The 26,288-nt window shown below is 37.0% G+C and overlaps 1 protein-coding gene and 1 long non-coding RNA gene across 2 annotated transcripts in view; one reads left to right on the top strand and one right to left on the bottom strand.

The window, feature by feature from the left end:
• Positions 1-26,288, top strand: part of SRFBP1 (serum response factor binding protein 1) — a 68,979-nt gene that overhangs the window by 24,184 nt on the left and 18,507 nt on the right. Inside the window, exon 4 of the mRNA XM_032095281.1 lies at positions 19,369-19,440. Coding sequence (XP_031951172.1) covers positions 19,369-19,440 — 72 coding nt within the window. The remainder of the gene's footprint in view (positions 1-19,368; positions 19,441-26,288) is intronic.
• On the bottom strand, positions 11,083-15,222 carry LOC116437546. Its single transcript, XR_004237355.1, has 3 exons — positions 14,796-15,222; positions 12,200-12,286; positions 11,083-11,946 (listed from the first exon to the last, which is right to left on the bottom strand). It is a non-coding gene; the product is annotated as an uncharacterized LOC116437546 (long non-coding RNA).

Below are 26,288 nucleotides of genomic sequence, written 5' to 3'. Positions count from 1 at the left end.
ACATCAAGAAAATGCTTCAGAAATTTTATTACTTCATAATGATTTGTGCTGATCTCTCCATTTTAGTTGATACTACATAAAATTATGTGTGCTGAAATGAGTTATGAATTCCAGTCATAAGGGTTGAGCACAAGAGTCATGTATAGGCCATGAAAAATGTTTTCTCACAATATGGCTGTTTTGATTGTTTACTTGATAACTGATTGTTTACAGTTGATAACTGTAGTGATTAAATCACTCTTACTATTGTGTGCTATTCTGGGAGGTTCTTTTTTTTTAACATTACTGTCTTCCTTTCCTCAACCTTGTGGAGATCTATCTTAGTCTTCAAAAAAAGCTAGCAACAGGAAAGGCTTCATTGACCAAGTTAGATGTGCTCTGTGCCAGATCAGGTAGAATCATATGGATTTTTAGCTTAATACTTCCAGTAAGAGTCCTCATAAACCACTAAAAAGGAAAAGAAAGCAGACAGCACTTCTCAAACACCATGACAGTAATACTGAGGCACTCTGCTTTAATGACTTGCCATCAGTATTAAACTTGGTCTTGTATTTGCTCATTTTTCTCTCTCACCTTTTTTTTTTTAAGTTTTTAAAATTTTTTTAATGGCAAGTTTGTGTGTCTCAGTTCCTAAGAGAGTATCTCAAGTGATCAGGTGTGCTGGAGCACTGAGCTCGAATGTCCATGTTTTATGGGGCTTTTGTGAGTGTTTGTGAGAGGGTTTCACTGCAAGATTTGTTCTGCATGCATTTACCAGGAGTCTTTGTGCTTTTCCTTCCAGGATTGGCTCATGCAGACATCTTAAAGCGTGCCTGCACTCAGGACTGTATTGGCCAAGTACATTCAAGTGTTGCTTCAGTTGGCATGAATACGTACAGGGCTTGTAAGTGGTAGCGTTAAGAGTGGTTGTCAAGGGAGATTAGATTTATAGTCCAGAGAGCTGAAGGCAAATTTTACTCTGAAATACTTTGTAGAAAGGGAGGAGTCTTCAAAGTAAGCAGCTGAGAAGGAAAAACTCTCCCACTTCTTGGGCAGATAGCTAGTAAATGCACTTGGTTATCTGAAATTTTAAGTGCTGTAGGTTGACTTTATTGTTAAAAAAAATGCACCATTATATTAATATTTCAGTAGGAAAAATGTTGGGTTACTTGGAGATTTTTAGTCTTTAAAAATGCACAAATTGACACGTACTAGCTGTACTGTTTATTTTTTTCTTAGATGACAGAAAAATTTGTGTTTCTTATGAATCACAAGCTAAAAGGCACTAGTTGTTTATGTATTTTTTTAACCACTGTTGATTTCTAGAATAACAGAGATTTTTAGAGATGGAATAGAAATACTCCTCATTCATCATGGAAAAAGTAAAAAAGACAGCTTTCACACCAACTGGTAATGTTCTTTCAGATGAGTGGATGATTTTATATTGGTGAAGCCTCAGTATCAGCAACCTTTTGTCCTAAGTTATTGATCATACGATTTGTAAAAAACACTTTCACATAACTCCAATTAGGAATTTGAGAATTTTAAGGAAAGATTGGAGAGAATAGAAATAGGAAGAGATCTATAGGAGTTGCAATTTAGAGCAGGCTTGAATTATTCTAAATTTTTTTAGCAGTTTTAGTGTCTGGATCTCAAACACATGCCAGAAGAGATTCAAAATCCTTTCAAAATTGGGGGTCTGTGTGCAGGACATAGCAATTGTTCCTGTTCTGTTAACACCAAGTTGTCCATGAACTTCTCCTCACATGTTTTATGTAAGAAAAAATCTCTGACTTCAAAGTCTCTTACTGAATGATTAGTCTTGAGGAGCTGCAAACTGCAAAGAGCAATTCAGTGGAAAAGAAAAAAATCCAAGAAAATAATTACATCAGCCAAAGTGGTTTGGAGCCAGAAAGTGGACATTACACCAAAGTCCAATAGCGTGTGTATTTTCAGGATAAAAGGTTTATTGAAGTGGTTACTTAGAACTTCTGGAAATTCTTTATTGATTGGAGGCATGAAGGCTTTCTGTAGGTTGAAGAAAATAGTACAAAATTTTTTTGAGGTTTTCCCCGTTGCCAAAGACATCTCTTTCTAAACATCAGTCCTTTTTTCTTCCGTCTGTCAAGGACAAACCCAGACCTCCTTTCTCCTTATCATATATCCAGAAGACAAAAAAAAAAGCCTTCTGAGGACTGTTGGCAACAAAGTCTTTGGAAGGACTTCTTATTACCTCAGAATGCATAATTGGGGCATTCCATTTTACAGGGAATTTGTTTCAATCTCAGGGAAGAAAGACTGACATTCTGGAGCCTTGAAAGAGGTGTCTGTTTTACTGAAGCTTTTAATGCAATGGCTTAAGTTTCTCTTATTCAGAAAAAAAAATCTAATGGTTTGAAATCCTAATTAGGGAGAATTCTTTGCTTTCTTAAGAATTATGTTCCTCAGTTCAACTGCCTGTAAACCCACAAACTTTTTGTACTAATTAATTTACTTGGGGAATCTGTTTCTTGGTTAGCCATGTTTCAATATGGCTGCTGCTACTTTGTGGAACAAATGTTGTCTTTCATCCAGGCTGTAACCAAAAAACCCAAAGCACACCCAAGGAAAACCATCCCAGTTGCTTGATGGTGCAATGCTTAGAGACTGCCTGCAGCTCAGCAGGACTTTTCTGAATGAAGCAGATTTGAACTTTCAGTTACAAGATTTTAACTTCTCTTTCTAGAGTGGATCTTTACTAACTACAGTAGATACAATAGATACAGTATAATATACTGTTATACTGTATAATATATATACAGTATAATAATGCAGTAGATACAATAGGAAAGACTAAATGCTTGCTGTTATTAAATGTTGCCACTTACTCTCAGGGATGCTATTTTCCTGTCCTCAAGTAAATTCTGAACAGACAGTGCTGACATAATATCACTATAAATACACTGTTTCCTAGGAATGATACGGTATAAGATGCTTTTACTTCTTAGGTTTAATACTCCTGTCCCTGTCTTTTTTTAGTATGCTCTGTGTAGTCACACATGCACAGAGCATATATTCTGTGTATTGAATATCTGTCTGCATATATTGAAAATCTATGAAGTGTTGGTGCTGGGCTGTATTGAAAAACCTTTTGTTACTTGAATTTGCAAATATTACCTATTGTATTATTGTTAGAATGACAATTTTGTATTCTCTGTATTTGCATTGTTAGAACTGAAGAATAAAAAAAAACTTAACTGGCAAATACAATTAAAAGTGTCTCAAGCACAACAATCAGAAGTAAACATTGTGAGAAATGAGAGCAGTTAAAAGTTCAGCTACATGGGTGCAGGAACTGGGTTAATTGGTTTCAGGAGTTCTCAAAGCTATTGGAATAATACATTGGTTTTTGAGTTCTTCAGTTTTCATTTTTCCAAAACTGTATAAAATACTTATTCAACAATTCACGAAAGATGGGAGAAAAGAACGGTATGACCTTTTCTAGTCCTCTACTATGATACTACTTCTTTGAAATACCAACTTGTGTGTACTTACAGGTATTTCTTTGCTTGCTTGTCAGGCTTGATGATACTATGAAAATGGATTAATTATCCATGGTAGAGTACTGCTTATCATATTTAAGAAGATATTATTTTTTGAAAGTTTCTTTACACAAAAATAACAGGTTGTCTAGTAATTTCGTACCAATGTGTAGCTTACCTTGAGTTACTTGAATTTCTTGGCTGAAGTAAGACCTTAATATATTCGTTGTTTCTTTACCATGTGTCTAGGAGTACTTTTGCCTTTAACTTACAGCAAAAACCTTGGCATTATGGAAGGTGTTGCTATAGCAATATCATGTTTGGAGGATGCCCTTTAAGAAAATATGGACACAACAGGCAACTTGCAGTGCTTGAAGGAAAAATGCCTTCCAGTTGTTAGGAATGAGCAGCAGTTGGTTTCAGCCATTTTCAAGTGTCTTGGAAAGATATGTTCTCTATCTTGAAAATTATCACTGGAGAAACAGATTAGTTAATACAATGAAGGTGTTTTTATCATGGAATAAAACCACAGTATTTATCATGGAATAATTAATTTAGTACAAGAGATGCAGGAAAAAATAATGCTTTGCATTATTTTCTTTCAGTTTCATATTCTAGCAAGATGTTAACAGAAGTAGACTTAAATATTAACTCCATTATTAAAGTTTTGAAAGCCAAATTGGTTTATAAAAGTAGAACTTCAGTTTGAAGGATGCTTTCACACTCTTTGTCCTTGGAACAACAATCACTCAATTTCCTGAAAGTAACAGTGGTAAGGTTGAGAACAGGGCTGGGTAACTGATGATTTTTGCAGTAGGTCAGCTTAAGGAACTTGGTAGGTTTTTCAGTATGGCCTTTTTGTGTGGAATTTTTATATTCTGAAATACCAGGCTTTTTCATAAAGTTTTTTGTCATTTTCTTCTACCAGTAGTGTTTTCTTGGTTAATGGTTTCATCTTTCGTAACTTGGGTTTCAGTTAACATCTTGCCGTAAAATTGTCTTAAGTCAGGTGGGAACTAATGCATTTTTTTGCTTTTTCTTTCTCCTAGCATGTGTTTCCATATTTTGCATATTTTCTTTTAAAATAGATAGCAAACATTCATCTTAATGTTACAGAATCTTTAACCTGTAAAAGTTTTTGTAAGAGTCATGGGAGGTGCTTGAACTTCAGTGTAATCAGCCTAAGAACAGTCCTTGATACTTCTCTACAAAAGGCAGAGGCAGGGGTGGTTCAGTTTTCACAACAGTGTGGGCCAAATGCCACTTGTAGACCATTTTAGGGAAGGAAGAAGGGCTAGAACGCAAAGTTTTTCAGCCCTCCTTCAGTGGAGCGGTCCAGATCCTTGCATGTCTGACTTTTTATCCATGCATGATGCATTCCTCTGCAGTAATGCAGGATTCATGGGACTTTGAGTGGCAGATACATCCACTTGTGCATTGGTCAGGCGTACACACGCGAGGAGTCAGGCACTCTTAGGAAACACAAAAGTTTGCTGCTTGTGCTCTCAACAGCACATGCTACTTTGCCAGTGGCAGTTCATTGCTGTTTTGAACAATGTATGCCTTAGTAAGGAGGATTATTTCTGTTAAACAAACTAAATATTAATTTCATGGCTATCTAAAATGATGTCAAGGCTGAAGTAAAAGCTCTCCCAAGTAGGGAGCACAATGTAAAGACCACTTAACATAATGGAGAAGGTGCTGCAGATAAACAGTGTGTTCCTGAGCCCAAATACAAGCAGGAAGTCCACTGAAGGTCGAAGCAAGAACAGACAGCCTGTGAGGAATATAGACACTGTGCCTGAATGCACACAGATGATGTTAATAAAAACAAAACTGATGGATTTTCAAGTAGTGCGGAGTGTGAAGCTCTGCAGAAGAATGGGTTCTGTAGGTATACTGGCAGCAGAAGTGAGGAAAACGAGAGTCCACAGCTCAGTGTGGAGATACAGAAAACAGTGAGATGTTTAATGTTTTTTTTAATTGATGAATAAGAATGAGGAAGGAATGCCTCATCAGGAGCCTACATAAACGTGTCTCCTCAGTACAGCCTCTTTACTTGAATATTCCTACCTATAGCCTTTTCTGATTCTCAAATAGTGAGAAGGCAGGTTGGTATACTCACTGGCTGAGTTCTCTTCTTAATTTTCATAGCATTTCATACTCCATCAGTATACATGGCTTCCATTCATATTTATGGTAAAATGAGGAACTCCATACTCAATATTAACTGTTTTCCCAAGCTAGTCTCCTGGTTGCTCCCCCTGCAGGGTCAAAATATGTTGAATGAGCAATCTCAGCATGAGAAAGCTGTAGAATATGATACTTTCTTTTTTTTTTTTTTTCCTAGATAGTGAGCGTGAAAGAATACTTAAAGTTGTAAGAAAGAAAGAAAAACTAATGTGGGATCTTGTAGTGTACAGTTTTAATTTGGAGGAAGAAAATAACTGACAGCCATTCCTACTGTTTTATTACATTATGATAGCAGAAGTTTGTTTGGGTTTTTTTAATATACTGAAATACTGTCCTGGACTACATTAAAAAAATGAGCTGCATTTCTTAAATACAAAAGTCAGTAAAAATATCATCAGCTTCATTTTGAAAACTTAATTGTTGACAAGATACTTAAATAGAAGCAGCTATCATGTGTTTTTTTCTTATGCATTAGATTCCTAGTTACAAAGTCAAAACAGATCACAAGGGCAGCTTTTTGTTGGATTTGAGACAACTTAAGGAAAATATTAAAGTAGGTTCTAAGTGCAGGTTGTCAGCTGACCTAAAAATATGGCTTGCAGATGAAGGTTTTTCAAGTCTTGCATAAGAATTTTACTATCTTATTTTTTGTAAGGATGCAGAATAAGCCATTTTCACTTTTTGAAAAAATAGGGCTTGCAGATGAGACATCATCTCCTTTCTGAATTCTGTGTATTTTCATTGTTTATTTCAATAAAGAGGCAACCTTTGCAATACTATAAAAAAAAATAATGCAAAAAATATGCCTTTGTGTGAAAATTGATCAGCGATAGCAAAACAAACCACTTATTATTAATCAAAATAATGACAGAAGTGTCAGCTTGTTTTTGCACTCATTTTGAAAATATTTATATGTATTCAAAATAGATATTTTTTTTGTTGTTGGCTTCTTTCATCATCCCAGCATGCATTTCACTTTATTGCACCAACTTGGGCCTTTTCCTTAAATTTTTCTGTAATTTATGAGAAGCTGAAACAGAAAATAATGTTTCTGTAAGTACAACATACCTTTCCTTTATATTTTGACCATCCTATGCTGAGATGTAGTAGTCAAGATAAGATGATCCTCATGAGATCTCTGAGGCAGTTCTAATTAATTTCTTGCTGTATGGTAGCTGATCTTTGTACTTAGTTTATTCTGGAGAAGCTAACAAAAATATCTGCAGTAAACAGTGAATCTACTTAGTATGGTGGATCAATATTAAACTATCTAAATATCCTTAATTAACTGTCCTTTTTTGTCCTCTTTCTTCTGAAGAAATTTTCCACAGAAATTAGATCTTTTGTTCTTCATGAATAGAAATTATTCTTTAATATTGTGGTGAAGGTCTTATTCCTATTTCTTCTAATTGAAGGGTTTGTAGTGGGAGGAGGAAGAAATTGGAGATCACTGTGAGTATCTTTATAGTCACTTGGAAATTAATTAATTCGGAATGGTGACTGCAGCTGCTGTGACTCCTTATTGCAACTGATGCTTTTGTGTGTAAAATCTTATTTCCCCATGGCTGCCTCCTGCTTAAAAAAATAGATGAAGTCTGTTTGGGAATGTAATGCTAATGTAAATAGGACTTCAGTGCTGAACAGATGTATTGAGACTTTTATTAAAAGTATGGCTTTAGTGAACACATGGATTAATAGGATGAGGCAGATTAATGGTATCTTTAGGAGATGACAGTCATACCTTGCAAATCAGTGGGAGTTCTTTGAAGGAGTAAATACATGGTAGATATTGTTAATTGAGTCTGTATATTGTTTTATATTATTTTTTAAAAGCTGTTGTCCAGCTTTCTCCAAAGCCTCTAGTGATTTTATGTGGAATTTTCTTCTTTTAGTCATAGAGTTAAACATAGTAAGTGAAAGAGAAGAATAGATGCTTGGCTTTCATAGTGTTGGAAAGCTAAAAGTGGAGTTCTGTGCAGATCAGTGCTGGAAATGATTCAGAAAAAGAGAATGAATGACAGAGCTTGAGGATTCCAAAATTTTGGGGTAGTGAAGATAGTAATACAAAAACACTGCAGAACTGACCAACTGGGCAGTGAAATGACTGAAGAAATTCAATGGTGATAAATGCTAAGTAATATGTGTGATGGTGGTGAGAATTACATTTCCAGTAGTTCATTTTCACTGGATTGAAATTGGCTTTTACCAATACCACTAGGAGGTGGTTATCAGAGTTACCATAGATATCTGTGAAAATGCTAGATTGCTCTTCCTTGTCTTCAGACAGAAGACAGTCTGTTCCTATTAAAATCAATTATTTTACTGTACACTGCATAAATCATCTTCGTGTATGTAAAAAACAACCAAATAAGCTAGTAAAAATATAAAGAAGAGTGTCAAGAATGATCAGATACGGCACAGCATCTATATAAGGTGTAACAAAACTGGAAGAGGATTCCCCAGGATACAAAGGGAACTATTGATGTTGGAGTTTTACACAATTCATGTATTTGTCCTGGGTAATTATTGTGCCATTGGTGTACCAATATTTTGCTGAGGAGCTTTTAACAGCCAGTTTGAAAATCTGCATATACTAAAAGTAAAAATTTTTTGTGTGTGTTTTGTTACGGTCTCTTCTGTCCAGAATTTACTACTCACCCTGGGCAAATCAGGTGACAAGTTTGTCTTGCTGAAGTTTCAAGATCTCTAGGAAAGGACAAAAACGAACTTATTTTTTTTCTCTATGGAGCCTGGAGGAGGAGTAGTTTTCCTGGAGACAGTGCATACTGAGAAGAGGAATGGAAACAAGAAGTTCTTTCTTTCTGTATGGTGTCTAATCTTTCTTTCTTTTACTCTCTCTGGAAGCAGACAAAGGGGTTGTGCATATAGGGTCTGTGTATTCACGTTCTTCTACTTCACACTGCATCTCTTCAGGTTCTTCTGTCCTCACTCTTTGTTTCTGTTTCCGTCTCTTATTTCAAACCCGAATGTAGCGGGTGGGGGCTATTACGCGGATCGCGCCCATTTGTCAGCCACTATCTTGTTGTTTGGGAATGCTGCGAGCATCCATCACGTCCTTTCTCTGGCTGCCTCGGTGGCGCCGTGCTGGCTCTCGCTCCTGCCGGGCGGGCGAGGCGGGGAGCGGGGGCGCCGCTCCAGGAGTGCCCCGCGCCCTCTCCTGGCAGGTAGCGCCGCTTTCCTGCCGTTCGCACCAAAGCCGCGCTGCTGGCAGCCGCCGCCGCTGCTGGCAGCCGCGCCGAATACCGCGGACAGTAATTCAAAACCCGGGGCTCTTCCAGCCAGCACAGGGTTCCTTGGAAATATGTTAACCCTGAAATCGCATATGGTTGTTGTTTTAATATTAGAAAAGCATTGTAGAACAAATTGTCAGTACAACGAAGTTGCAGATTGCGTTACAGTGCAAACGAACACTGACATTCAGAACTAAGGGACTTTTGGAAGAAAATAATGATAATTTTGGCACCGTGCTTGCTGTACTTCTAAGCTTGCTTTATTTCTCTTCTTTTGTTAGTTTTGTATGCTTGTAATTGTAGTTTACTTTCATAATACCTTCTACTTCTGAAATCGTCACAAGATTGTAGACTTGCTGATTGTTTTCTGTATGCTGTGCTGAAAACAGTGACTGCTCTCTGAATGTGACTACTGAATCAGATGTGAACCTCCAAAATGAAACAATTCATTTAATCTAATTGACAGAACAAAATGCCAAGTTCACAGTGTTCATCTCGGTAGACTGATGTAATTGCTGGCATTTGACTTGCATACCTCTTGAAATATTAAATTAGTTTATAAACGTGGCAGAAAAGAGCAGTCTATACTTGCCAAATAAAGTTTGGGTATTTTACAAGAGCTCAAACAATTAGCCATGTTAAGTGTACTTTTGGGGAGTTGTTTTTTTCGTTTTGTTACTAAAGCATGAATAAGTAGTCCTTCCCTCAGCTGCTTGTTCTGCTTTTAGACGAGGTTATGCAGCATAGAAGAATGAGGATATTTAGCTAGAGGAAGGTAACCATTTTTGCAAAACTGTGTTTATAGGAATATGGTGCAGTTTTGTCAGATGAATATTTTAATAACTTTAATTTTCCAGAGAACAATAAACCCAGAAAACTATAAAATTTTGTATTGTGAATCTTATTAGATGAAAACTCACAGGTTGACGCTGAATTTCACTTGGATCTAAACTGAGACAGCAATACTGTAGACATTTAGTAATGTTTAAAATTGGTGCCAGCAAAAACCTGACACCAGTGTAGCTTACAAAAAGAACAATTACTAGACAAGTTCCCCTTGAAGTACATTCTTACATTCCCGATGACTAACTGTAATTTTGGAGTATTCTTTTTTTTTTTTGACGGGTTAGGAATAGTTAATTCCCATCAAACTCAATTGTCCTATGTTCATCTAAAGTGAGGTGGTTCTTAAGCTTCTGATTTTTTTGGGAAGTTGAATTCTGGTAGTTTCCTCTAGTGACATCTTTGGTTTTGTTATTTTAAAATACGAATTAAATTTTACCGTTGTTTTCTTAATCTGTTTTGTAGTGTTACTTTCTAAGTTGTTATTAATTCAACAAGGTTGAAAATTAATGATTTCAAGGAAGATTATTTTTTTTATTTTGACATGTCTTTCTTATATTAAAGTCAAAGACCAGTTAAAACAACATAAAATTCAATAAAACTTGGAAATATAAGGCAGTTGATAAAACATGCAAAGTTATTAAAAATACATTAAATGTCTTTGGTGCATACTTCAGGAAAATTAGGAACTGTAAAACCATTTCTTTTTATGCTTTTCTTCCTCTTTGTAATACAGACCCTAGATAATTTGTAAATAAAAAACTCTATAACTACTGTAGAACACCATAATAATCTTAAGCCCAGGTGATACAGGGGAATGTATTTAAATGATAATTCACTTGCCTTCAATTAGAGAGAAAATGTCTTCATTTCTTCTGGATAAAACCTCTGTTTTTAGTATATGATGATACTGAACCAAGTGATCCAGTCAGGTTGCTGGGAAAAGTTTTGTTGGCTATACCAGTGCAACAAACAAACAAGACATCAATGGAATTTTTTTTATTTTATTGTGCTTTTGCTTTTCTTTAGTTATCTGTCTTTTATGACACAGGTGTGTACAGTAAAATTTGACTTCCACGGAAAGCTATATCTTTACATACATACATTTTCAGACATTTATTAGACCTGCTGCATTGACTGTCAGCTTAGCAAAGGCTTAACTTCTTGAAGTTATTTATTAAAAGAAGATGTTGTTTCTGAATATGTGCAAACTTCTGAAATAGCATTTATTCAAGCATTATTAGATTTCTATTTGAAATCTATTAGTACATATATATCTGTTTGATAGTGAGAAACTTCCACAACATGCGGGGAGCATTGCTAGTTCTAAAGACATTCCTACCCCCATTGTAATGTGATGTGTAATTTTCTTAGAATAAAAAGTACATTAGTAATATGCTGATTTGTCTTGTTCATATTAATTTTGAGTGCACATACGCCTCAACAGACAGCCTTTGCTTTGTCACTTTATTACATTATGTTTAATAAAAAGGTCTTCCCAAACACATTCACTCTACAGTGGTCTCTTACTACACAGTAGAGTCTTATGTTTTTTTTAATAGATTTACATGTTAGCACCACTTAGATTTTGTGCCTATCTGTAATTTAAAAAGCAAGAACTTATGCCTGTGAGTCGCCAAAGAAATCATGAAAATAGCTCCCAAAAATAGACTCCTTTATTTTTTCTATCTGAAAGGTGTAGGCTCTGGCATAAATATGCACAAACATTGAAAATCCTAAATGTTGTCTTGCCAGGAAGAATGGTAAGTCAAACTGAGTGAGGCAGAGAGAGATCATTAACCTTAGTGTGAGTAGATCAGGCATACCTCGTCTTTTATTTCTTTTCCTGAGGACCTCGTAGATGTTTCTGAATTTTTTGAGTATTGAAAATAAATAGGTTTAATGGCCTTTTATTTAAATCCACCATGAACTGTGTCTTAGTAGGCATAGCAAGACCTTTCCCTGTGTAGTATGAGTGGATTGTGATAACCAAGGGGAGCTGAGTGCTGAACTTTCCCAACACATCCTCTGCCCTGAGCCCCAAGAGTGGTTCACCCCCGAACTCCAAGAACGAATCCCCATTTCAGCTGCATGGGCCAGCAAGTGAGCTGACACTTTCAGGAGGGGTGAGTGGGTGAGTGCAGGTTTTTTCCCAATGACTGTTAAAAAAAAAAAAAAAACAAAAAACAAATTAACAAGAAAGTTTTTAGCATGGAGATGCATAAATATTTACTTGATTCATGGATGGTAATAATATTCTTAACAATTATGATGACTTGGCAGTCTTCATAATTTTCTGGACATCAGTCAGTTTCAGACCTATGACAGGGATGGCCCTAGCAGCACCATCCTCTGCTTCCTGTCAAATCAATCTACCTCTCATGAGGTTACTGACCCCTGCTGGATTCTCACCTGTGAGTTGAAAACCTCAGTCCTTCTCAGCAGAAATTTGAAACTCTTGGTAGGTCTGTAATGCTTTCGCTTCCGCAGATGTGTCTGCTGCAAAAGGAGGCAATGGCAGGTCTTTTTAGAATTGCTTTGGAAATGCAACGAATGCAACATCTTAATGATTATCCAATCTATTTCTTACCACCAAGTAAAATAAATGGAGCAATTGCATCATTTGGGCGTTCTCATGTTGTTCAGCCAGGGGGGATAAATTGTTGCTGGGAATTATTTGTCACAGTCAGCAAAGCAGGAAATCATTAAAACAAAAGTGAGTCTTCAGCTGAGAAGTGCTTTACTGCAGAAGGTGCAGTTGCAAACAAGTAGCAAGTACAGTGTTCTGCGTTTACCTATCATCAGGGTGCAGTTAGAGAAATTTGGGACAAATCAGTAGGCCTCTCTGGAAGGGTTTTATGTAATTTACAGGTGATGGATAAAGATGAGAGTGACCTGGATTGCCTGGATTCCATTGAGGAAAAAACTAAAGCCAAATGGAAGATGAAATTTCCAGGACTAAGGCTACAGGCTCTTTGTCTAGAATTAGACTTCTCTTCTGTGCGATATTACCAAGAGAGATACTGCCTCCCATTTTATTCCTATTTTAAAAAATGTAGTTAAAAAATGAGAGCAAATACAGAAAATACTTCGAGACCTTAAATATCTTTAAATTTTTAATCTGTGGTAAATGGAGTTCAAGACATCTAATTACTCAGAAGACAGTTTGAGAGGTGTTTTACTAATAGTTCATAGAGACTGGCAGGAGGGCAGGCAGCTACTTGAAAGTGCTTAGCTTTGTCAGTGGTAAAATTACATAGGGATTTTGTAATAAAGCAGGTATGTCAGCGTAACTCTGATTTGTTTAATAAACTTGCTAATAAGCTTAAGCCACACTTAACTAGACAATGTCATATTTTACTTACCGCTTAAATTTTGTGTTATTCTGTTTATTAATTTTATCCAGATTGCTCTCTTGGCAATACCGTTCATCTTGGTTGCACATCGAGTAAAATGGGGCTTGGGGAGACAGAGGTTTGGGGGGTTTATTTATTTTATTTTTTTTTATAGGCAGAGTGCCATTTACTTTGCTATGGCGGTCAACTAATGTGACTTACATCCCTGGAAATCCTTGTGTGTGTATCTACGTCTGAGCTACTGACAAAGGATTTGTATTTACAAACTGGGGAAGAAAATACTCTTTTTCTTCATAATGAGTTTGATAATAAATTAGAGCACTGCATTTCTTGAAAATATGCGTTCATAACTGAAATGAATTGTGCTCTTATAATGGATTCAGTTTCTTTTTGGAAGCTGGATAAGCTTTCAGGTGAGCCATGGCTGATTTGAAGGTATCCCATTTTTGTGTACTTTCACAATGGGAATACTTACCCCTAAGTCTAAGACTGCTTTTGTTCTGAATGACTAAAATACTGAATTTCTAAAAATTTAAGGGAACAAATTGGTTATGACAAGAAGACATGCAGAGATTAAATTGTAGGAAAAAGTGTTCCGGAAGTTTTTTCTCTTGCACCTTTCTCCTCACTAAGCAACCTAGAAAAATGGCAGAAAGTGGAAAAATCAGACTGAATGCTGTAAAAAATATAAGAAGCTTCATGAGAAAGTAGTCTCAAACACAGGCTTAAGAGTAAAAATTATGGTTATGTTTTAAAAGCTGCAAGTATATTAATGGATAGCAAACTATAGCTGAGATTTCAGCAGAAATATGACTTTTGGTAAGGGTGTTCTATTTCTGTATTCCCTGATTCTATTACTTATTTTTTGATGAAATTTCACTATTTTAAGATGAAAGTTATTTTTTCATATGGAAAGGCTTAAAACTTGCACAGCTAAGAAAATATGAAAAAATAATGAAAATTAATGAATTTTTTGATATACATAAACAAAAATTACTAGTCAAAACAAAATTGAAATTGTCATTTTTAATAGTCTGAAGACTCCTAAATTGTTTCCACAGGCCACTGGCAGACTGTGTTTTTTTTCTGAGTCATCTAAAACTGCCTGAGACAGCATAGCTGGGAATACATTTAGTATGAAAAATCTTACATTTCTGAGATGTGTTGAAGCCTCATTTGACAGTGAGATTTTTTGTCTTTGCTGTCTTCCAGAGGCTATTCAATAAACTACATTTCCATGCCTTTTAGGTTTGAACCTCTATCTTACCCAGTATCACTTTGATAAAGTGTCATCTGAGCAGCCACAATCAATATAAGCATGAAATCCTATTTTTACATGCTATTTACGTTTGACATACTTCTCTTCAATGTAGTCTTGTCTTTCTGTGTCAGACACTTAGGGTTTATTAAAAAAGAAATCTCCCAACGTTGCTGTTTTAAGTTTCTGTAAGTACTGGGGGTGAGCTCACTGCCTTCAGTACCCTGTTCAGAGGTGAGTGCCTGCCCCATAGCTACCCCTTCCTGTGCCCCAGTGCTCACTCTTCCCAGCCCAGGCCAGTCTTTACCCACCCATATTTACTTTTTCCAAAATCTGGCATTTCAATGTGACTTCATATCCAACACTGGCTTCACGTGCTATTACTAGTAGTTACCTTAGTACCTTGCAAGATGTCCGCCTCTGAAGTCTGCCCTGTATTCCACCTTTCCATGGAACTCGTCTGTTTTTTGTGTAACTCTGCCCTGATGATCTGTACAACCACTCTGCAGCTTCTTGCATTATCTGTCACATCCAGCAGTTTTCTTATGTCCAGTAGCTTTTCACATCCTGTTTATTCAGCTTAATCTCAGGCCAAGGCCTGGTTGTCTGCCTTGCAGCCCTGACAGGATCCAACTGGCTGACAGGTCAGTTCTGACATCTCTCAACTGCCCACTGGAGCAGCTGCCTGGGCAGTGAATGGCTAGAGGAGCATCAGTCCCCACACTTTTGAAAAATTGAGCCAGACTGGTCCTACTGCTGCCACTCCTTTGCCACCTCCTTCCAGTGTCATCTTGGCATTCCAGTGGCCATTTGTGGGCTCAGCTGAGGCATCAGGACAGACAGCTGCACTGCACCATCATGCTTTGTGTCAGGTACATCAGCCTGCAGAATCTTTCCTTGCTCACGTCCCTGTCTCCTAAAGGGTTTCGTAACAGAAGCTGAGACAGGGGTGCAGTCTGTAAGTAAAAGAAAATTATTTCTTCTGTGGTTGCTTACTGCCCATTATCCATCAGCATGCCAGCATTTGCCAACTATAGTACTAATGCCAGTAGTGCTGGCAGTGTTTTACCTCTCATAATTGTCTCTCTCCCACAAGAGAAAACATGGTCGGTCTGCAGGGCAGAAGGGTCTGTTGATCCCAACAGTTTTGTATCATCCCTTAGGAGGCAGTCAGTATGTCAACACCTTGCTTTTAAGGTTTTGGGTTCGGGTATTTTTAGGCATTTGGGGGTTATTTAAAACAGTTGTCAGGGATGATTTTCAAGGAGAAAGAGTGTGTACCTTAGTTGGTAGAGGGCTTATGTCTGTATTTCCCTAATCTAGATTTATTGTGGTTTGTATACTTCATACAGTAGCATCTTTATCTTGTTCCCTCTTAACTGTTGTATGCCTTGCTCACTTGGAACATAACATCTGTTTTGGAAACCTACTGACACAGGTTATGACACCAAGCATTAATATAATTTCAGAAAGCAGCTATAATCTGTGAGAGTATTTGGAAGGCAGTGAGAGTGTTCATTAGGGGCCTCGAGAAGTGGATCTTCTCAGTGCTGAAGGGATAGAAAGGAGAGGGGGAAGGGATGAAGAAAAACACAGAAAGTAAAAGAAGAGCCCGTGGACAAGGGATAAACAGAGACAGGGACAAAGACAATTGATCTCCAGTTGCTAATAATGGGCCATTAAAAAACTACTGATACTGCTTTGCAGGAGGCCAACCTTGGCTTTGTAACTGATAAGGGGGAACAATAGGAACATGAGGATTTGGGGATGTGGGAGGACCTGTGAACTACACAAAACTTACTAAGCAACACTTGGGGAGCATAATTGGAAGCGAGCATTTGAGGGGCCAATCTTAGCCAGTTCTAGTCCGTAAATTTACCTGACTAAGCACTGCAACTGATTGAGACAGTCTGTTATCTTTTATTTTTCCTTACCTGTGTGTAATCTCACCCCTTTGTCCCTTGTGTGCAAGTGCTATAAGGACTAGGTTAGGCCAGCTACTGAGGTTATGGGGCAAGCAACAGGAGTCAGACTAGGAGTGTAGGGGTAGGGCCCTGAGCAGCCTGTTCTAGCAGGAGATACCCCTGCACATGGTGAGGGTAGGAACTAGAGAATCTTTAAGACCCCTTCTAACCATTCTGTGTTTTTACAGTTCTGTGGTCTGGGAAGGGGTGTCAGGTGGGTAGAGGGCCCTTGCTGGTGCCTGTAACATGAGTGGGAGTGTGTGCATCTGCCTGCTAGTGACTTGCTGCCAGCGAGCAAGTAGAATGCCCACAAGGGGGATGGGCCCCACCCAGCCTGGCCTTGAATATTCCCAGGGGATGTGGTATCCACAGCTGCTTTGGGCAACCAGTGCCAGTGCCTCACCACCCTCACAGTAAAGAATTTCTTCCTAATATCCATGGTGTCCAAGAGCTATGGACACAGGCAGAGGGGTATTAGATGGACAGAAGGACATGCTGTGCTGATACTGAGGGATCCTTGAGTGCTCATGTGTTTGTGCATTTTGAGGGGGTGGGAGGTGGCATTGCTGTCAATAGTGAGCTTCAGTCCTGATCGGAAAAGAAGAGGTCTTGGCGGGCTGTACTGATGCTTGTGTGAGTCCTGAGAGTGCTGTGTGCTGCATACCTTAACTACTGGTTGAACCTTGTCAATAAGAAAGCAACTGCTACATCTGTGGACCTGGGACAGACACCTCCAGGTCTCTGGACACACTGGGCTGGGCTGCAGCATCAGGCAGGAGGAATCCCTAGTCTCAGAGATGCTGGAAGGGGGCAGGGATTTATAACATCCCTTAGCATAAATGGTGAAAGAGAGTTTCATAACAGATATTCAATACTAAGGTTTTCTTGGTGAGTCAGGAGTTATTGAGGTATGTGCATCTCAAAGTTGAGAAAACTCTGCTGGGAAAAATACCACTATCTCCGTTCTTTATTATCTGCTGCTGACCATTAAGAGACAGAATAAACATGTATTTATTACAGTAACTTGACTCATGTGGCTACTTTTACAAAACCAGGGTGCTCTGGAATAGTTAAGTCAAAAATGCTTTGTTTGCCTTAAATCTAAGAGAAGTGAAGGAGATCATTTTATAAATTTGGGGATTTAAGCCTTAACAGAAGGTTCTTGGCCTCATTCTGTATCTGAGGCATTTCAATGTGGCTTTCATGACTTCACATTCCAATTCTCCAGTATTATTCATGATTCTGCAATGTCTTGGGAATTCTGCAATATTATCATATCAAAATTAAACTTCTGACATTCTCATGGAGGGATTGCTGAAGTTCATCTGCCTCTGCCCTGAACCCTGTTCCTGCATTTAAATCCTAAGGAGACAGGAAGTAGGCAGTTTTATTTGGGATGAAGATCATAAGAATTATCTTTTTTTTTTGTTGTTTTTTTTTAATAAACCAGCAGCTTGATTTGATGAATAATACTGGGTTTCAGAGCTTCATTTGTAACCTCCAACCTGCTATGTGATGGTAAGCATGTCACTTAACCAACGTGTCCTACTTTCACCATCTGTGAAACACTTTGAAAAGTCATGGAAAACTGAATCATAGGGCTTTTCCATCTCTGTTAGGTCATCCAGCTGTTCATCTGCCAGTAGAAGATTGTTTCCTACATCCACCAGTGTTTTTCCAGTGTGGATTCTGTCCTCTTAAGTGTGGTTGGGCTTCCACTAGCACCTTTGGGAGATGATTTTGCAGAGTTCTAGAAAGTTCTAGAAGTTCTTCTGACATTCACAAAAAGAGATTTTTGTTGTTGTTGTTAATTTAACTATGTTCTGTTACTTTTTTCCCCATTACTAGATAGTTTTTTACAGTTTCAAGACATATGCAATTCATGCAACACCTTAAAGGTCTAGATAAATTGCAAGTCTCTGTAAGGTATGTTATCTATAAAAAGAAGAAAAACAAAAGGTTTTGAGATGCAAGGTATGACCTTTTATAAGAATGTAAACTACTTGGTATTTCCTGAAATTACGTCTAAGGAAGTTTACAGACTGCTCCAGAGTTAGGACAGAAGAGGGATAGAATATGGAACTTAGCAGTGATGTTAAAATGAAAGTGTTGGAATAGGTATCAAGGACGGTTAAGCAGGAGAAGAAATAAATTAACAAATGCAATATAGTTGTTGAACATAACTAAATTACTTTGTACAGAGCTTTAACTTTTCAAAATGTGTGGAAATTATTTATGTCCTGCATAAGAGTAGTTAAACTGCTTTTAAAATAGCCATCTGGGAAACAACTGGTATGTAACATGATTTTTTGTTGCACTGCCCTCGGAGGAAAATAATATTCAGTTAATTCAGTTGATGAGGTTAATAGAACATTTTGTAATACAACCTGCATCAAGCATGTGTCTTAAAATAGCGAGAAATCTGTCATGGGGGCATCTTTCGTAAAATACTGAGCTTTTAACAAAATCCACTTGTCCAGGATTTTCATTCCTCTATTTCAGCTGCCCGTGGAAATGCTTAAGTCCAGGAATAAAAACTGCATGTGTAGTCAGTTTCTTTAGAAAAGACATGTTTTTTTTTCATCTCTGCTTCATTTTCATTGTCTTAAACTTATGTGTTCACATGTGTTGATAAGTTCTGATATAACTTCAGAGTCTAAGATAAGTCGGGAATTTAAAGCCTTGCAAAGTTTATTTGTAGTAAAACAATATGGGTAATTGAAATATTTCTGCAAATAAAACCACCCTACTGCATACTTTGCTGCTAAAAAATCCCTTTTGCCTTCAGCAGTAGTATATACAGTTAGATTAGGTATAAGGTAGTGTTTTGGAAAGGTCAGTATAAATGTAGTGTTTACATACAAACCAAAAGTCTCCATATAACAAACTGGTTTTCTTCCTTTAAAAAGAAAAGAATAGTTAGAATGTTTATGAGGAAGGTGAACCTTAGAAAGATTTCATGAAGTCTGATCATAAGAAGAATAAACTTATCTTTCATTACAGGACATAAAACCAGATGAAGTTACCAGACTTGCTCTTAGGACAGAAGTTAATTTTGAAACTGTCTGCAGAAAGGTAAGACTTGCTGGATCTTGTTGTCCTTCCCCTGCTTCTCTGAGTGAGAAAAGATGCGTATGTGAGTGCAAGTACATGGATTTCGCACAGTGTGTTCTGTTTGTTGTGTTGTGTCTTCATTATAGATCTTCCTTTTCTGAGGAAGTTTATCGACTCGGACATACCTACAGAAAAATGAGTATCTGTCTAGTACAAGTGACTTGTCATCATTGGTCTGGTGGGCTAGTCCCTAGTAACTGGAGCAGAATACCAGGAAGCATAGCAGTGATTTCTTAGTATTTATAAATAGATTTGTTTTGTTTATATAGTATATATACATGATTCAATTAAGTGTAAATATTCTAAGTAAGGTTTCAACAACAGTTGGAAAAAGACTCCCAATACTTTTAAATGGCGAGAGACTTTTCCACATGTAAACAAAGCACGACAAACGTTAGCTTGAAATAAAGGTGGAATTCTAACACCCCTGTGGCTCATTTGTTTCAGTGTAATGTTTCTCTTGAAGCCTGCTGATGGTACAGTATCAAATATTAACTGTCTAACTAGTGATGTCTGTAAGAGATTAAGTGAAGACATAGAAGTGGAGAGACGCTTGTTGCAATAAGCAGCTGAGGTGGAGAGCAGTACCATTCCAAATGATATGCTGCATTAGTGATGCCAGAAAGCAATTCTGAATTTAAAAATGTCAGTACATGAAGTTTTACGGTTTTTTTCGCTTTGTCCTAAATTCTTATGGGTGGCCCACTGAGGAAGGCTGAAACCTGAAATGTTTATAGTACCTGGGGTAAGTTTTAATGTAGAATTGGATCATTTACTTGTGTAATGGCATCATTAATTTGTAATATAACTCTGCTGTTGCATATTGCAGTCATGTGTGATGTAGTTCAGTTATTAGCATAGTGTGCAGCAAGTTTTTCAATATTTCATGTCAGCAAAATCAAGTTAATAGGAAAATATCATAGGAATTTGGTATTTCTGGATCAGTGTTTGGGTAGAAGCATCTTAACTGTTTTTCCTTCTCTTAATGATAGAAGAGAGTAAGGAAAAGGTCACAGATAAACTGACATGAAGCTAAAAAGCATTCTTCTTCTAAATTTATTTGACCAGGATTTTCCAGTGTGAAGATGAGGTAGTCGGAAACTGGTTACTGTAATGTTAGAAATGGTGCAGACATGAAGATTTTGAATGTGCGAGCACATGTGGAGAGGGATTTAATTTTTGAAGAGTGATTATAAATTGAAACAGTGACGTTTAGTCACTTAACCATAGTAGACTCTTCTGCCAAGATTTCAAATGCACCATGCTGATTCTATGAAGTGTAGGAGCACCAAAATTAAATAATTGATGTTATTTTTTTACAGGAATTTATAGATTTACAGTTGGAATTCTATTTACTAAGAGGGCAATTTTATTGATAAGAATGCTGAAGGAGTATAATTGATCTTCCTGGTTTATTTCACCACATTGTTTTTTATATATTCACAGTAACGACTGTGAATGTAATCTCATATTTACTTAAAGTCTTAAAATACGCTTTAATTTAGCTTTAGTTCTTGAAAATGTATAATGTGAGCATCTTCATGGAATTTTTGGGCGTTTTGATCTTTGTTGTTTCTATTACTTTTTGCTGCTGGTCCCATTTTTCAGAGGAATGGAATTCTGTTAATCTCACACTTTGTAGTGGATGGAACTTACATTTCAAATCAAGCTGATGGATGAATGCTGATGTTTTTTTAAACCCATAGAAGGTTTTAACCTCCTTACTGCAGAAGAAGAATATGTACAATTAATTATAACAGTATGCTGACAAGTGGTGGCTGTGCCATCATAACTTCATTGGTTGCTTTTGGTTGGCCATAGCATTTCCCCAACTAAAGAAGGCATCGGTTCTGTGGTTAAGCAGGAGTTAATTTTCCAGTATTTTATTTCTTATTTTCCCACAGTTAGTTATTAAACATACAATAAAAAATATATTTGATTTTCTATCCCTAGCAATATTCTGTAGTCTCATGAAATACAGACCACACTGTTTACCTTTTCATTAACTTGAGTTTCAAAATATTTGAAGGAAAACATCCTGTGGCTGTTTTCGTTTTCAGAATAGGTTTGTTTTCATTGACAAAAGGCAATCTGCTTTTAATTCACTGTGGAATGCTGAATATTAGTTTTGCATAGTGGTCATGTAGTCAAGATACTTGTTTAATTGCTTCTGCTCACTGAGATTTTATGTTTCATTATTGTTTCCCCAACATTTTTCAGAATAAGTGAAGCATACTTTTCTATTTAAAAAGAGTTTGCATATATTTCAGTTAAGTACAATAAAGTTGTGCTAAGTGGCAATTTACTGTGAGTTCCTATGATTTAGCTGTAAATATCTTTGTATTGATAATAAGCACATCAGATTTATGTAGTTGCAGGGGGAGTTGGCAAGAGTCACCAGCCCCGTGATGCAAGACTTTTCATAAAAGCATTACAAGAAGCAGCAGGTGAACAGTTCTTCATGCACATCTGCTGAAATATTTTTAATCCATATGAATATTGCTGCACCTGCCACCATTGTTACCAACAGGTGATAAACTGTATTGTAAAACTTGTAGTAAATGTTACCATGCAACTTTGACCAGGCTTTATATTGTTGATTGTATTTACAGCTGTTGAAAAACAGAAGCTGTATTTTCTAGGTTTTCTTCAAGTCCTTGTGAACTTTCTATACCAAGCTGTGCATTGTCTGCCACAAATATATTTGACAGACATTAGTAAAAGTAGAAAAACATGTCATAGAGCTCATATTTTAAACTCATATTTTCAGCTGTGATGGCATTTTGAACTGTTGCTCACAGCATATATTCCTAACTGTTACGGGAGGCTTGGTTCATCAGTGTTGTGCTCCACTGAACTGAAGTTATAAATTGGAACCTAATCCTAATATAATGCTATTCATTACAAGCAGAAAACTGAACTGAGAACTGACAAAGTCTTAACTGTTATCTTCAACTTGTTGCTAACATAGCTTTAAGGTAATTCAGATAGGTGAAGATAGGCAGGATAGGTAAGTTAATATGTTTTGATGTTTTCCCGGTATTAGAAAATTTTATGTATAATCTGGTCTGTTTCCTCTGGAAAAGGGGATGTTGGTCCACCTGCAAACACCTTCATAAGCACAGTGAGTTTTGTTGCCTTTGCTAACAGATATTGACTAACGTATTGTAGCATCTCATTTAGCTTTTTTCCAGTAAGTCTTTGGTGTATAGCACATGAGAAAAAAGTGCATGTGTTTTAAACCCTTGAGAACAACAGAATTCCAGCATAATGGAACTCTGCTACAAGCAGCGATATGTCATCTTGCCTTAAGTCAAAATACTTCTAATTTTTTCTAACAAATAAAGTCTATGTGTTTCAAAATTCAGTGACTGTCTGATTTGGGGGAGCAGGGTTGAAACAGAAATTAACTGTTGTATTTTACTTTGAGTGAAGAATAGAGTACCAATAGACATTATTATCAGAGATTGAATTGAGCACATGGTTCTGACTTGCAGAAATACCAACAAGCATTCACAGATGATAAATACTACCTATATTTTTTGCTTTCAGATGCAATTCTCACATAACCTTAGGAGCATAGTGCTCCCTTCTTTTACACTGATCTTTAGTCTGGTCCTTGAGAACAGTGCTACCTTTTCCTGTTAAGTGTTGTATTTCCAGCCATTGCTCAGTCCTGTTGTGTTTGAATCATACAGATGCTTGTCTGCAAAGAGGATTCTGCACAGCAAATTTTGAGTATATTATGATCCTCAGAGTTTTTTGGGGCCATGCCACATCCCTCTGAAAAGCTTGCCACAGTTTCTAAGTGTGTTGAGAAATTTTTTGTAGGCCAGAAATGTAAGTCATTAGTAGCCCTTAGAAGCATTTCACTCCCTCCCCCCCCAGTTTAAGGTCTGGCAAGCTTATTTTGGATTGCTTCGTGTACAGGAACCAACTTTGTCTTGTTTGGAATTTAAAAGGAATTCAAAGACTTTAGAAATAGGATCTCAGGCGGCTCATGCACAGCCATAGGGGGACATGTCAGGATTTGACTGAGCAACTGGATACACAGTATGAGTTTCATCATTTAAAATCTAAGCTGCCTGATGAGGGCAACTCGGCTTAACATGATTTTGGAGGGTTTATGTTAGTGCTATGTTGCTTCTGGTTCAGATATTTTTAACAGATGCCCAAAGACTGATACATTATAGTTAGAAGTTCTGGGGTGAGTGAATTTAGTGTCTATGGGACTTTACCTATATGACTTAAATGAACCTGGGATAGGGGAACCAACCAAAATACTAACAGTAATATGAAAGGGTGATTTATCAAACAAGGCTTTGTCTGATGCACATGTGAGAAGACCCTGTTTCCCGGACTTCTTGAATTCACTGGATCTCTGCTGTGGGACTAAGGAAGTCGTTGTGCAAAAAGGACATGAGAAAAAGGTAGAAAGGTGTTTCTGCCCAGGACAGACAGGAAGGACGAAGTTACAGGGCTAAATATGTATTGGCTTTATTTCTTTCAAAAGCGTGTTTCAATCACATTATCAAAATAGCATTTCTCAGATTCATGTCCTTTTTAAATTATGCAGGTGATGGCCTTAGAGTCATCTATGAATTCTCAGCCTCTCTCTCATCAGTATGCAAGAAAGGAGCAAGGGTGGAGAAGTCACAATACTAGTTTTGGTTTTATTCTTCTTTTTAGATTTATATTGAAAATGTTTTTCACACCAACAATATGTGAAAGGCAAATTATGAAAGGCTGCTAGCTTTCAGGCTTTAATTAACAGTGAGTAATTAATTGGAGCAGCAGTTTTCCCAGAGTAACTCACTAGATGGATACAAGGCAGTGTCTTGCTGAAGGAATACACAAGACATTGTTCTACTGAATACACTTATTTATTGGGGAAATTTTAAACTTAATACTCCTAGTACTTTCAAACTGTGTGGTAGGAAAAGAAAGATGTAATTTCTGAATCAAGTAGAATTTTTGAGAAAGCACATCTGCATCTACAGAGGAACAGTCATATCTGTATTTCCTAATTTTGAGAAATATAAAGGTTTCTCTTTCATCTGACAATCCTAAATCTATGCTTGTGATCTTTGCATTCCTTTATTTTGAAAATGTTTTTCCTAGTGGAAAACACCTAAAAAAACCTCTCTGTATGCACTGTAGATTTAATCTGAGGAAATGCACTAAATCATAAAAAGGGCCCCTAAAAGGGGTCTTTTGCATTTTAATTGAAGACTTGCTGTTAGCTTCAAAGGCTTTGGATCAGACACAAAATAGTTGCTGTCTTTCGTTTGGGGTTTGGAGGATTTTTCCACAACCTCCTCCCTTCTCCTCCCCCCACCCCTCCTGAAGAATTAGACTCACAACACAAACATACTAATTAGGATAGATGTTATTACTGATGTAAAACTTCTGTTTCTGTTATTAGTGCCTTTAATAGTAGATTATTATGTACATGGATTTTTAACATTGCTTATGGAAATATTTTGTTTGCAATACATAAACCATAAGGATAGGACTACTGTATGAATCAATTTTCTTTGTGATACTGATGTGATAGTCCATAAACTTTGTATAATATGCTTATCATTAATACTTTGCAATTTTGTGGTTTGATTTTGCCTGTGTAGGGGCAAATGGCTGGTGTTTTTGAGGAATCCAAGAAAAACTTCATTCTCCTTTTTATATGAATTCTGGTTGTTACACTCTGATGATTTAATTGCCTACCTGGATTTCATGAACAATCTCCATCTCACTCCCGTCCCCCTTCTCTATAAGTATTAATTATTGGTAACATTGTTATCTTACTTCCTTTTGCTCCAGAAGGAATGGATTGCCTTACTAGGTGCATGGATGTTTCTATTCTCCAACAATGTGTTTATGCTGAAAATAATATATTCAATTTATTTTGCCACATGTTAAAATGTTACCTTCCCTTCTTATTTCAGTATGAAACAATAGATACTCATTTGCATATTAGATGCTAGATAGACTTTTCTCTCTGTAAGAGGTGCATCTGTCACTATGTTATATTTTTTGGAAATGAGTTGCATTAATTTAATACTACAATTTCCTGCATCACAGACTAAAATAACTGTCTTGGTGCTGGGTATCAGTATTACAGAGCTGAATTCGTTTTGTCCTGAGTATTTTGACTCCATTTGAATGAAAGTTACACTAAATGTATGAAGCCACTGTTTCCTGAGAATTTTCCATGTCAAACACCAGATGTTAGTGTTAAACAGGAGTGTCTGTGGTCTTCCTAAGACTACTGATGAAGTGAAGAATTTTGCATTCATTGATATCACATTGCGTTCACTGAATATCACATTCAGGTGTAAATACTTTCTCTGTGTGACTGATTGTTTTCTTTTCCTGAAAGTTCCTCATCTTCCAAATTTGATTCCAAATTTCCAAGCTGTTTAGCATGGCTTTTATATACATCAGGCTATATTTTAGAACCTAGAATCCATTACTATGGCTGCAGCTAAAGTTTAATGTCTGTCTATCTGCTAGCCCAGCCAGTATCAGTCCCTCCCCAAGCTTCCAGTGGGAGAGTACAGGGTTGTAGTAGGTTCTGTCCATGTCACTCCCACTTTTGGTTATCCACTCCTTCCCTCCACCACAGTCTTCTTTCCTTACTGTCTCTGGAACAATTTGTATATCTCTTCAGTTGCCCCTTCGTATTCAAACTAGGCTGACATACATTCTCCACTGTAGTGCCACTGTTTGAGAGCGAGGATGTAGACTAGACCAAGGTTAGCATCATCTTCAACATCAGAGTAGCAATTGCAATGAGCTCAGTTTAACTG

This window comes from Corvus moneduloides, chromosome Z (assembly GCF_009650955.1).
Source record: "Corvus moneduloides isolate bCorMon1 chromosome Z, bCorMon1.pri, whole genome shotgun sequence".
Taxonomy (NCBI): Eukaryota; Metazoa; Chordata; class Aves; order Passeriformes; family Corvidae; genus Corvus; species Corvus moneduloides.
Note: the sequence above shows the minus strand (reverse complement) of the source record. Positions and strands in the feature narration are given on the sequence as shown.